General features: G+C 39.7%; 1 protein-coding gene and 1 long non-coding RNA gene across 3 annotated transcripts; one reads left to right on the top strand and one right to left on the bottom strand.

Annotated features, from left to right (window-relative positions):
• Positions 1-498: 498 nt before the first annotated feature.
• On the bottom strand, positions 499-4,410 carry LOC134637090 (uncharacterized). The gene is made up of 5 exons (XR_010095066.1): positions 4,343-4,410; positions 2,904-3,077; positions 2,668-2,782; positions 1,200-2,228; positions 499-676 (listed from the first exon to the last, which is right to left on the bottom strand). It is a non-coding gene; the product is annotated as an uncharacterized LOC134637090 (long non-coding RNA).
• Positions 4,411-5,428: 1,018 nt separating this feature from the next.
• Positions 5,429-12,285, top strand: leng1 (leukocyte receptor cluster (LRC) member 1). Of its 2 annotated transcripts, XM_063488040.1 has the most exons (5): positions 5,429-5,610; positions 5,828-6,000; positions 8,523-8,711; positions 10,802-11,091; positions 11,228-12,285. In XM_063488040.1, exons 2-5 carry the CDS (start codon positions 5,869-5,871, stop codon positions 11,445-11,447), a joined length of 831 nt encoding a protein of 276 aa, XP_063344110.1. In that variant the 5' UTR covers positions 5,429-5,610; positions 5,828-5,868; the 3' UTR covers positions 11,448-12,285. The 2 variants fall into 2 exon arrangements, with proteins under 2 accessions (XP_063344110.1, XP_063344109.1); XM_063488039.1 differs by having other exon boundaries at positions 5,429-6,000.
• The last annotated feature ends 848 nt before the right edge of the window (positions 12,286-13,133 follow it).

Genomic DNA, 13,133 nt, shown 5'->3' with positions numbered 1-13,133 from the left:
GGGTAACTATAACTTTATACTTTACTGGATCATCCAGAAAATGACAAACTACTATTGGTTGGCAATGTTAACTGTAGCTAAAATCAATTTGGCATTTTGGCATAAAAACATTATCAAATTCCACATTTAAAAAAATGATTTTCAAATTTAAAAAAAAAAAATCAAAAAACTCATTTTCATTTTTTTTAAAATCTTATTTCAAAAACATTTTTAAATGGTAGATTAAAAAACTGATTTTCACAATGTTTTTTAAAACAATTCAAAATGGCGATTTCTTTTTTGTTCTAAATGTTTTACTTTTATTTGTTATGTTATGCTTGTGATTGATTCGTGCCATATAAAAAGTGAGACATGTAAATTCAGATTCTTTGTCAAATGTACACTAATGAATCAATTTACATCAGCAGCCTAACAACTGTCATGATAATAAATACTAGTTAATCTATAGCACCAAAACATCAGTCAGTCACCTGTGACCTTCCCTCTTCACCTCTGTCCGAGCTACAACATGGCAGAGCTGCCTCTGTCACCTGATAAATAACAGTGAGACGTTCCAAATACATGCAGTCACATATGTGCTTCAAATACAGTAATGAACCACCAAGTCATCATCCAATTTCACCTGTGATCTTGCATCACCATTGCTCTCTGAGCTTTGTGTTGGTTCTTCTGTCACCTGACAAATAGGACATACATGACAATAAGAATAAAATGTGTAGCTGCTTCAGTGTTTCTGTCACTTTGTGCAGATCTTGACTCGTCAGTAATGTTTGTAGGGTGAGTGCACTTTTAAAACAATTTGTGCAAACTGCACTACAAGGTGGAATATTTGCACAATCATGACTACCTCATGATATTTTATCTCAAAAATCAACCCCATGAATATGTCAGTGCCATTAGGATGAAATTATTGTGTCACCAACATTTTAACGTTAGACATATAATTTTAACAGCCTCTGTAAACTAATATCCTGGCTTGCTCGAGGCTGCCGTTTTCTCTGACAGTTTCAATCAAAATTAGAAATGCTACTCTGAGACTGAGATAACTAATAGTGCTGCCTGTGGTGCAGTTAGTTTCCAAAACACGTTATTCATGGTTACATACAATTTTAGACTGATGTGGGCCAAAGCCTAGCATAGCCTGTAACGTTATTATGACGGACACATTTTATGAGTGAACTTCACTTTAAGTTACTTACAGGTTTCTTTGAAAAATACTTTCTTATATCCAGGTTCTTCCTTTGTGCTGCCATCCTCTTCTCCTCCTTGCAGGTCCTGGCAGCGCAGGCTTGCCGCTGCTAAAACTAAACAGAGCTCCCCGAAAGGCACAGCCAATCACATTGGCCATATTTGTCACATGAGGTCGGACTCCAGTAGAGAACGTAATTTAACTCTTTCTGCACCGCTGGGTGAATGAGACGTTTTGACAGATTGTTTTTTTCTTTCTATCGGGTTTGTTTTTCTTTACTGGAAGAGATCAAATTATTGGTGGGGACAATTTAATAATCGCTGGATATTGGTGGGGACATGTCCCTTCCGCCCATGCCAAATCTACGCCCTTGGTATCTGGTCTCCAATTTTCCTTGCTTGTAAACTTGTTGCAGTAAACTACCTTAAAACAGTTCCTGCCTGCCTTGTTCACCCTAAGTTTGAGGGAGGATTGTAAGGAGGTACAAAAACCTACTGTCTGTGCCATTAGTCTGCAGTGTGGCGTAGGAGTCAAAGAAGTACACACGAGGAAGATTTTGAATGTCTGATCGGGAAGCATCAGGAGACCACAGGGAGCAAGATCATAGGAAAGGAAAGAAGGAGCCCAAAAAGGGAAAAGAGCAGGCAAAAGAGGAGAAGACAAGAAGGAGACAGAACAGAAGAAAGTGAGAAAGAAACAGCATGTAAGAGAGGAGAGAAATGTAGTAACGTTAATACATTTTTGCACCAGAATAGCTTAAATATTTATAACTGGCACAGTTGCAAAAAATGCTGAAGTTTTCAATACAAAATCTGTAAAGGTGTCACAGTTGACGATGGCCAACCGTGGGGGAAGTGAGGAAAGGGGGACCCAGGCAGCAGTGCATTTATTTACAGTGAATGGAAAATAACAATAAATCCCCGTGCTCTCCCTTGACTCCCGTGTCGTGTCTTCCCTGACAAGTCCGTGTCTTCGTGCTCTCCGCTCCCGTGTCTCAGCACTCCCCATGCTGGCTGCTGTCTGGCACTCCACACCTCTCCTGGGGACACAATAGAAGCAGCCGTCAGGACACATACAACCGCGGGCATACACACACTAACAAAGCTCAACCGGAAGACTAACGTGGAGTCACACGTAATGATCTCGCGTCGGTGGGAGCTTCATTGGTCTCTTAAATAGCTCCCCCGACGAGCCTGATCAGCAGCAGGTGTGTGTGGCAGGGGCTTCAGGCGTGGCCAGTCCTCCAGCAGGACCACACCCGTCAGGACTGCAGGTGCTTGACATCCATCCTGCAGCCAAACATATATACAAACACACACCCTGCCTACACCTACAATATGTGGAACACCAAACAGTAGCATAGAATCACATATACATATCACAATATAATTCATAACTGCACAGGGTCCTGGGTCACTCCGACCAAAGACCCTGACAAAAGGCAGCATTTAGAAAGTGTGTGAAACAGAAAGTCTCACCCTCTTTCCAAAGCTCTGAGACAAAATGATCAGACGACTGGTGGAGAAGAGACGCCACATTGTCGTTCAGGGGATCCATGTTCTTCACTAACCAATCATTTACCTTGTAGTCCACCTGTGGAAGGAGAGGTCACATGATAGAAATCAAAGCTGAGACAGATCATCACTGAAAGTCAAAATGTGGGCTGCCTAAATTTGAAAGGATAGATTAAAGAAAAACAAAAGTCAAGGGATACCTTTCCAGCGTAGTGAATAATGGAGAAGTCAGCTTCCCCACGTGGCTGCTTTGATTTGAAGAATTTTGGATGGCTGCCTTGCTCAGCAGACAGCTTCTCCACAAATGAGCGATCTGTGGCCCGAGGGAACCAGCACTCTTCATCAAGAAGGGCCAGAACACCAGGTGGGTTGGCCTGACATGAACAGGGGGGAAATTATTTACAAAATGTGGATTTCCTCATTCAAAATGATGAAATATTAAAGAATTATTTGATGCTATTTGCTTGTATTAATTAATCAGTTGGCTTATCCACAATCTGCACTTTATTTTATAGTAAAATAAAGTGCAGATTGAGCCTGGTTCTGCCGGAGGTTTCTTTCTGTTAAAAGGGAGTTTTTCCTTCCCACTGTCGCCAAAGTGCTTGCTCATAGGGGGTCATATGATTGTTGGGTTTTTCTCTGTATCTATTATTGTAGAATCTACTGTACAATATAAAGCGCCTTGAGGCGACTTTTGTTGTGATTTGGCGCTATATAAATAACACTGAATTGAATTGAATTACTGTAAATGCAGTATAGACAATCATTCTGTTTACAACTGTTTATAACTTGCATAGTTCATAATCCGGTATAGTTTTGTATTTCTGTATAGTTTTCATATTTTTATCCTGTTCATATGGATACATAGGGATACAGCCAATGTCTCCCTTCTCTATTTACTGTGGAGTCAGACCATGTTTCTTTTTAGCTGAAAAACATTACACCCAGGTAACCTGCAGTGTTGAAAACGTGTTTTCCAACGATGTTTGCTACCCTACAATGCGTCCTACTCTAGGGATGGGTATTAATAAGATTTTCACGATTCCGATTCCATTTTCGATTCTGTTTAATGATTCAATTCTTTATCGATTCTCTTATCGATTCTTTTTAAAAAAGGAGAACACTAAGGTCGATTAGCTTAGAACTTTGTTTTATATCTTCTCTTTGAACAAGATAGAAATTTAGGAATAAGATAAGATGACCTTTATTAGTCCCACAGGTGGGAAATTTGTTTTGTTACAGCAAAAGTGCAAAGTTATGTAGCAGAAATTAGAAAACACAGGAATGCAATAAAATAAAATAAAATACTATATACAATAGAATAAAAATAGAATAATATATACAATAGAATAAAATAGAATACAAATGCTATATAGAACTGAGTAAGAAAATACAAAAGTACAACTTTGTCAGAGAGTAACATGGCCTTACAAACCCAACAGTGAGATCTTAAGAGATCCACAGCCTATGGTTCTTCAATGGGGTGTCACAGGGTCCCCGGGAAAAAAAATTGTAAATGTAAAATAATAAAATAAATATTCTTCTGTAGCAATAACAAAGTATAACATAAATTATTCTGTAGCAATTACACAAGAATATCCAGTAATGTCCCTGCCTACAATTAAACACATTCACTTACCGAAAATCGGGGGCATGTGCTGTGGCAAATGGGTGCAAGCCTTTTACCACAAACTTAGTCACTGCTCGGTGACATTCGTCTATCCTGGCCTGAAAGGAGACGCTACCGGTAGACTGCAGCGAGAAATGCCAGCATCTGAGCCAGCCAGATGTCTCTCTCATCATGGTCACCTAAATGCAGCGCACAGTAATGGCAGGTTTTGTAATAAGGCAGATCGCGCTAACATAATATGCACTGTTAGTTGATTATTTACCTGTCGCATTAACGGGAGAGGACGTGCAAACGTTACCGCTGCTGCTGGGTTGAGATTCACGAGTCCGGGGCGGAATTAAAAACACGACATTCATTTAAGGTTATCGCGTGTTTTGTGAGCAAATGCTTTTGCATATTCGTAGTGTTTCCTCCCTTAAATGAAATATCTACTTTGCAAGTATTGCAAGTTGCCCTGTTGTCATCCGTTCTCGTAAAGTATAACCAAACTTTTGAGCGTTTAAGCCGCCATGTTTCCTGCCAGGTAAATGGCGCTGCGCAACGCGGTGACATCATTCGGAGCGACTGGTATCGATAAGGGAATCGTTTGCAATAATGGCAAACAATTCCAAGGAATTGAAACAGTGGGAACCAGTTCTCAACAAGAACCGGTTTTCGATACCCATCCCTAGCCGTGACAAACAGTTCCTGATCAAGCAGATTGAGAGCCTGAGTCGGCAAGCTCATATACCGACACATCATGCAGGAGTACAAGATTGAACACAACATATGGGCAAGGATTTACCGTCTTGAAAATAACATAATAAGACTTGTTTTTATGTTTATAATTTAATCCAGGCTAGGTTTTACCACACATGTCTGCACGAAGATAACTGTATTAAAAGTTGTGATTTTTTTTAAAGGAATACATAAAGAAGGAGAATTAAAACTTGATCGTTATTAGAGTATAATATTTCCACTATGTAAATAGATTAGTGCCTTTTCTGTCTGTCCTTCAAAGCAGATATTCTTTTCTTTACATAATAAAATAAAATGAGAAACATAACAGCCCCCTCTGCTGTCGCCATTGTGTTATTGCGTCAACATGGAGCTACTGTTTACTTCCTGTTTGGGTCTGCCTGTTCCTGTGAGCTCCTGCTACCTGTCCAACAAGAGAAATTCTTCACTCAGCAAGTTGGTGACAGTGCCTGGACCCTGTTTTAGAGAGTAAAATGTTAAAAAAAATATTGCTAAATTGGCGGAAATGTGATATCTCTGCGTGGTGCTGAGTCCTTAAGGTAAAGTAGATGTGGAAAGTAGCAAACATCGGCTAACATTAGCTCGTTAGCTCTGCCTCTTGGGAGGTCAAAGCTGCAAATATAAAGTTTGTTTTTGTATATTTATATATTTTTATTCTATTTTCCGCTTTGGGGCATTGACGCACTTCCTTCCACAACTAGCGGCTTTATTTTAGGGAACTTATTCACGTTTTCCTTCCACTTTTGCCGCTGCTAGCCGACTGCTAACCTACAGTAGTAACAGTCGCCAAGGGAACAATGAACATCCTTCCGAAGAAGAGCTGGCATGTCCGCAACAAAGACAACGTCGCTCGAGTGCGGAGGGACGAGGCCCAGGCAGCAGAGGAGGAGCGCGAGGCCAAGCGTCGCGTGGAGCGCGCGGAGCAAGAGGTGACTCCGGATGGATGACGGTGGCGTGCTGTTACTGTACCTACTTTCTGCTCTGTTTCCCATGTAGTCTGAGCAGGATACCTCAAATTTAAACCAGATATGATCAGAAGCAAGGTTACTAACTTGAACAACTTAAAAAAAAAACGTACTCATTTATAATAAAAGTGTACAGTAAATGTCCTTTTTCAGTAGAGCCTACCTGAGATGCTCTTAGTCCAACCCTAGTTACAAAAAAGTTAGAATACTGTGTAAAGTGTTGCTGAAAACAGTGAGGATTTTTAAATTAAGTAAACCTAAATATACCTTGAAGCACTGATGGTACCTTTCCAGATTTGCAAGCTGCCAGTTCCATAGGCACTAATGCACATGTTGTACCTTGAGAAACAGTTTTCTACAGTACCTCAGTCCATTTCGAATAGGCTTTGGCCCAGAAAAGGCAGCGTTTTTGTATCATGTTCACATATGGCTACTTCGAAGTGTAACAGTAATTTCTGGAAGTGTTCCTGAACCCATGCAGTGACTCCATGACAGAATCCTGCCTATTTTTACTGCACTGTTGCCTGTGTTGCCAAAAATCACAGGCATCTAGTATTGATATTCAAAGTCTTTGTAACTTTACATTGAGGAGCTTTATGCTGAAATTGGTACACAACTTGTAGACACAGTTTTTGCATACCCAGTCATGTTACTGAGCGGTTGGCAGTTAACTTAGTTGCAAAATATTCCTCTAGCTGTTTCCTTTTAGTTAAGCTTACTTTTCCAGCCTTTTGTTACCACTGTCCCAACTTTTTGAGATCTGTTGCTGCCAACAAAATCACTTAAAACATTGGTTATGTTTTCAGTTGTGAATAAAAATTGCAAAATGCAAATTAATGCATTCTCTTTTTAATTTACATTTTGCACAATAAATAAATATCTAGAATAAAGCTTTTTATAATGGGATGCAAATATAAAAAATAAATATATTAAAAAGGCAGAAATTTTTTTGAAATCAAATGTATTACAGAAAAGTTACCCAAAAAAATTTATGTCAGTACTGTACATTAAAGTAAAGTAAAGGACAGGAAACGTGAGATGACATTGAAGTAGCTCAGTATCACAGGGTGTACAATGTAGTGGGCCGTGCAGAGACGGAATAAAATGTTATCATGCGAGAACAGATTGTTCTCTGCTACACTTATGTGTTGCATTGCAGAGATTATTAGGGTTTTACTGTATTTAAAGAAGCCTTGAGCCCATCAGTGAGGGGTTTTTTTTGGCATCCACTGTCACTAAAAAATATTTTTAACCATTTTATTTAACTTACTAAAGCTTAAAATAAATTTTTGTTGATCAAATAGACAAAATGTATTGGAAAACATATAGACCTTTGATACGTAACGTAACCCAGATGTCCAGAACCCCTTAAAAGGCCCACACTGAGACAGGAAACACTCTGTTTTTATGAAACAACAAAGTGAAAGCAGACTAAATATTAGCAACCACTTATGCATTATGATAGGTAGAGTGTATGAGCATCAGATACTGTCCTTGTTGACTGCTGATTAGCATTGTCTCTCTGATGTGTCAGCTAACTTTTGTGCTGACTAAATGTTCAAACGGTGTAGTGATCTTTTCTTTATTTCCCCTGCCAAAAAAGGGTGGATAGTTAAAGGTAAAAATATGTAATATACTAATTAAAAAACAAACAAGTTGTTATTTTAAACATCAGTATTGGTCCAGAGTTTTGCAATCACTGCATCCCTAATAGATCTCTCACTAGAATCCAGAACAAAATCACTTCAAACCAAAGCTGTATTCAAAGCAACTTAAGATTGGTTTGATAAACATTACAATTTCTAACCTTCTTGATGAGAACGTTTATTACAGGGCTTCAAAAATACCATGGAAAGATGCCCACAGAATAAACCTCGAGATAGTGTTTATCAATATTGCAGAGTAAAAATTCGTGAGTGTGTTGTATTGTGATATCATACAGCCCCAATCTAGTACATCTATAAAATTCCTCACCAATACATAAAGCATAAAGCTCACATGTGGCACTAAAATGAATGTAAATGGTGTTTTTGGTTGCAATCATCCTTGAAAGTCACACTGTGTACTTGACACTGTGTAAATATTTAATCACTGATCAGGTTTATTTGTGTGAAATACTGCATTACTAATGTGCAAGAGCTGTTCAAATTGCAGTTCTGATGGTATAATTCTACAAAATTTCAGATCTTTGAATTACTCAGTGTTTTTTCAGTGCACGTCTATCCTTTACAATTGTAAAAAACAACACATTTACTGTTGTATGCTGTCTTTTGTTAATATTTAAAAAAAAAAAAAACACCTGGAAATCAATGCTAACATTTCCTATGTGTTACTATTCAGATTGCTGTAAATGTACTGTACGCCTCTAAATTGGCACCAGTAGAAAACTTAAGTATTTATGATTTGAGCTTAGTTTTTTCTTATGAAGGTATAATAAGCTTTACCGTGCCCATGAATGTCCTTTAATTGTTGGTTATTGTTTACAGGCACGTACAGAGTATCTGAGAAGGAAAGCCCGAGCTGCTCTTCAGTCAACAGGAGGAAGCAGAGATGACGGTGATGAGGAACAGGGTGGAGGAAGTGGAGCTCTGGAGCATCTCAATCTTTTCCCCCTGGAGGAGTCCTCGGAGAAGAAGGGGAATGAGGAGTATCTCAGGGAAAAGAAAGAAGAAAAGGTGTCCGTGCTGCTGCTTCTGTCAGTCTTCTCTTTCACGCTTTTCTTTTGCTCTGGCGTAGCAGCTGAATGATAGCAAAGATTTTGCTAGTTTGGTACCACATCTGGGTTCAGTGTCCTGCATGGTCTGTGGTTGCAGGTCCAGTGCTGAATACCATTTACATTTTTATTTTTTCCATTAAAAACCTTTAGTAGTTAGGAGTGGATCTGCAAAATCTTGCTTTTCAGCTCAGTCACAAAAATGCTAAATGCTAAATATGTTTTTGAAATGTTGCCAGAGAAAAAATGATTCTTATCTTATCTCATCATTAGTGGGTGTAGTTTTCTCAATGTCATTTGAATGGTTTGTTATCACCAGACTTTAAAAAGCAATGCAATCAGTTTAAATTTTTGTCTTGTTGTCGTTATACCTGCTGAATCTATTCTGCAGCCCAGTGCCTGTATATATGCACGCAGCGTAAATAGATGGAGCATGAGACGGGGGGAAATTAATTCAGACAGACAATATAAATACAAGTTAAAGCTCGTGGATGTGATCAAGGCTTTCCAATCACAGGTCAGAAAATGCCAAAATGCTGCTGATGGCAAAGCAGAGGCACTTTAGTACCATTTACATTTATTTAATGATTTGCTGAAGTATATTAGTTTATTGTGTGTCCTGTTTTAATGGCAGAGAATATCCATAACAGTTGTTGTGTTTTAGTTCATTTAAATTATTTGCTTCAGTAAATTCAGAACTCAACAGGAAGTTGAATTTTTGAAGTGGTGTGGTGGGAAACACCTCGGTGCATAATGAGATACGCTACACTCAGGCTACGTCCACACTAATGCGTTGTCGTTTGAAAACGCATTGTTTTCTCTCCGTTTCGGCCTCCTGTCCACACTGAGACAGCGTTTTCGCTGATGGAAAACGCAGCGTATGGAAAACGCAGCGTTTTGAAAACGCTCTTGAAAACGTTTCTGGTTTCCTTGGTAACCTTTCATGTATATACATATGTGTATATGCACTACTTCCAAACACTTTGTATAAGCACTTTCTTTCTTTCAAGAACACCTACTAATTGTATGTCACGTTGCTGTATTGTGTGTTTGGATTTCAAAAGGGATATTATCAGCCACCATTTATCAACTAATGCTGATTTCCTGTTGCCACTAGCTGTCACGCTGACTGTGTGTAGATGTCTCCAGACTCGCTTCCAGGACGTCAAGCTCAGGACAGAGTGGACAGTGTACATTTGAGTTATAAGAGCTTTTTGTGGCAACTAATCAAAATTTGCTGAGCTGACATGGACGCACCAGACAACACAAACTCAAATACTTCTTAGTTTGGCATTGCCAAGGTCTTTAGATTAAGGTTCTCTAAGAGGAGTTTGATAAAGTGTACTGCCTGAAAAAAAGCATTTTACATTTAAAACAGTGGACTTCCTGTTGGGTTTAGAGCATGTCTCCAAGAGGCTTTTTTTTTCTAAATATTGCGGGTTTAAGTCAGGCTACAGAATTTCATACATGTAAGTGAAACTTGTTATTGTTTTTTTTTGTTTGTTTTTGTTTTTTGTTTTTTTTATGTAGCACCAGAAACTAATTTTCCCACACCCACAGGCCAAACCTACAAAATACAAAAACTTTTACCAGTTTCATACCTTTCAAACTTTCCTACCCCATCAACAACTTCCTGTTTTAACAATATGAAGCTAAGATAGAGACAAATCAAAAAGCAATTTATCTGCTCTTCTACACCTTTTCGACTTTAGCTTGGAATAGGTCGGGTGTATCAGGTCGCATTTTTTTCCACTGTTTTCCTTTATCACTCAACAAGAAATAGTTTGCTTTTGACATCTTCCCACTGCTGGTTTTATGTGAGGGAGCTGCTCAAATAGCACACAGCATGTGACACACATGATGCCTCAGACAGTTAGCTCTGCTATTTGCACTTAGGAACAAGTACTATGGAGCTCGTGGAAGGTTAAAGACAGGTTAATGTCCCATCTGGCTACTCAGATATTTACATTCTCCTATCTGTTGGGTATTGTCTAAAAAAAAATAACACAAAATATTTGTTTCCTGTTGTTGTTTTTGTGGGTTTTTTTCTAGGAGAAGCAGGAAAGAGCCATTGGCTTACTGGTGTCATTGGGACCCCAGCCGGGGTCTGAGGTCACGCCGTGGTATCTGAAAAGCAGCAAAGACAAAGAGGAGAGCAAAGAAAAAGAAAAGAGAAAAGGGATAAGTGAAGAGGAGAGAGAGAAGAAGGATCGTAGACTGAAGGATAGTTTGGATCCTTTGAAAGATATGAAGAAAGCTCTCGGAGAGAAAGACAGAAAGGAGCACAAGAGCAAGAAAAAGGAAAAAAGAGACAAAGGGGAAAAGAGGAGCAGCGGAGAGAGGTAAGAATACCAGTATTGATTGTCTGGACGTTTTATCCCCCCTTAGTATTTTACTGAGGCTCAAGTCAAATTAAAGCGATCTTGTGGTGAATATCAAAGCAGGTCGGTAACAAAATGTCTGTCTGGTCTCTTCCAGCTCGATAGAAAGGTTACGTGCTGAGCGTTTACAGAGGGAGGCTGAGGAAAGGAGGAGAGCCCAGGCACTTCTGGAGCAGAGGAGTGGCAAAGGAAAGGAGCCTGGGAGGGAAGTGAGCGAGAGGGAGAGGCCTTACAACAGCGCATACTTCCCAGAACTAGCCCGAAAGCGACAAAGGCGGGACCGGGAGAGCTGGAGAGATGAGATTTTAAAATCCTGAGCTCTCTTTGCTGTTTACAGACTCCAAATAAAGCTAAAGACGTTCACAGGACAGTGTCACTGTGAACTCACTATGATACAAACAGAAAGTCTGAGCCTTCAGCGTTGTGATCGTTTATTTTTATTTATTATTTGTTCCTCGCATGAGGGGCAGAGGTCAAATTTATCTGCAGAGTTTTACCCATGAACGCATCAGCAGGGCAGATGGCCCATCACAGGGGGCTTGATGCTCAGCACGCCAGCAAAGACAACACTGTGTGAACAGCTGTTAGCAGGACATATACAGTAAAAATCTAAAGAGGCTGTTAATCTAATAACATTTACATTAAATCGTCTTCGGCGATGGTTTGAGTTACTAGTTTTAGGCCAGTTCCATACATGCATGCATCCACCTCCTGCAGGTCTTCTGAGGGAGAGACCGAGACATTCCCAAGCCAGAGAAAGAGGGATATAAAGATTTAATTTCTCCAGCATACTCTGGGTCTAACCCAAGGTTTGCTCATGGTAAGACATGGCCAAAACATTTAACCTAGGAGGCATCATATTCAGATGACCGATCCACCTCAGCAGGCTCCTTTAGATGTGGAGGAGTAGCGGCTGTGCTCAGAGTACTTCCAGAATGACAGAGCTCCTCACCCTGACTCTAAAGAAGCGCTTCAGAGGAAGATCATCTCCACTGCTCGTATCTTCGACAACTCTTCTCTTCACCGATCCAAGTCCCTTATAATGTATGATTATCAAATATAAACAAAAATCATAATTAATATTTTCAGTATTCTGTGACACTGCTGGTTTAAAGAAACACTGTAAATGTCGATGGCAACAATAAAAGTATTATTTCCAGGAAAAAGCTCTCTCTCTACTCGTCTTTGAAGCGAACTGACCGTTTCTCTATGCTGTGTATGTGTTTAATGTATATCATGCATCACTCACAGAAAAAGAAAAAGCACAGGTAGAAATGTTGAAATTAATGACGACTGCTTCAGTTTCGGGGTCATGCCGCTGTGCTGACTCACACTCACAGTTTACAGGATGCTCGAATAGAGCAGAGCCATCGCTAACGTTCATAGTAACACTCGTGCTTTTCCTAATAGGAGAACACGGCTGTGAAAAAATGACCTTTTGTGTGTGTGACGGTGACCAGAACAAAGGATTTGAGATTTTACAGGCATATGCTGTGGAAATGTACCCACCCTGCAATACAAAACTACTTTTATAGGTGATATAACTAGTTTGTGGTGGCATATGCGCTGGCTCTTTTTGATAAGTTTATTAGGCCTAGATTGGCTGTAATAACCTCTAAAAGGTGAATTTATGGCTTTATTTCTGAGGTTATTTTATAGGATGCCAGAGCACAAATCACATCACACCCAAAGGTCATGATATGAATCCTTAAGTGATATTATGTGGATTTTAAAAATCCAATCCGAGATCGATATAAGCCGCCTCGTTTGCTCCCGTGGGCGCATTATCACGGGTGTGTTTTGATACTATGAGGCTGTGGTGAATGATCAAGCCGGACCATGACAATGCGCGCCGTGCGAGGCTGACGTAGGCTGGCGGAGGAGAAAAACACAGACACCCTCCAACACCGTGAGATGGAGGGAGGAGGAGGAGGTAGAGGGGTAGGAAATATATAAATATAACGTCAGAAATAGAGGATGGTTGTTTTCAGTGGTGCTTGTGA

The sequence above is a fragment of the Pelmatolapia mariae genome, linkage group LG10_11, assembly GCF_036321145.2.
Source record: "Pelmatolapia mariae isolate MD_Pm_ZW linkage group LG10_11, Pm_UMD_F_2, whole genome shotgun sequence".
NCBI classification, from domain to species: Eukaryota; Metazoa; Chordata; class Actinopteri; order Cichliformes; family Cichlidae; genus Pelmatolapia; species Pelmatolapia mariae.
This window is presented reverse-complemented; position numbering and strand designations above follow the sequence as displayed.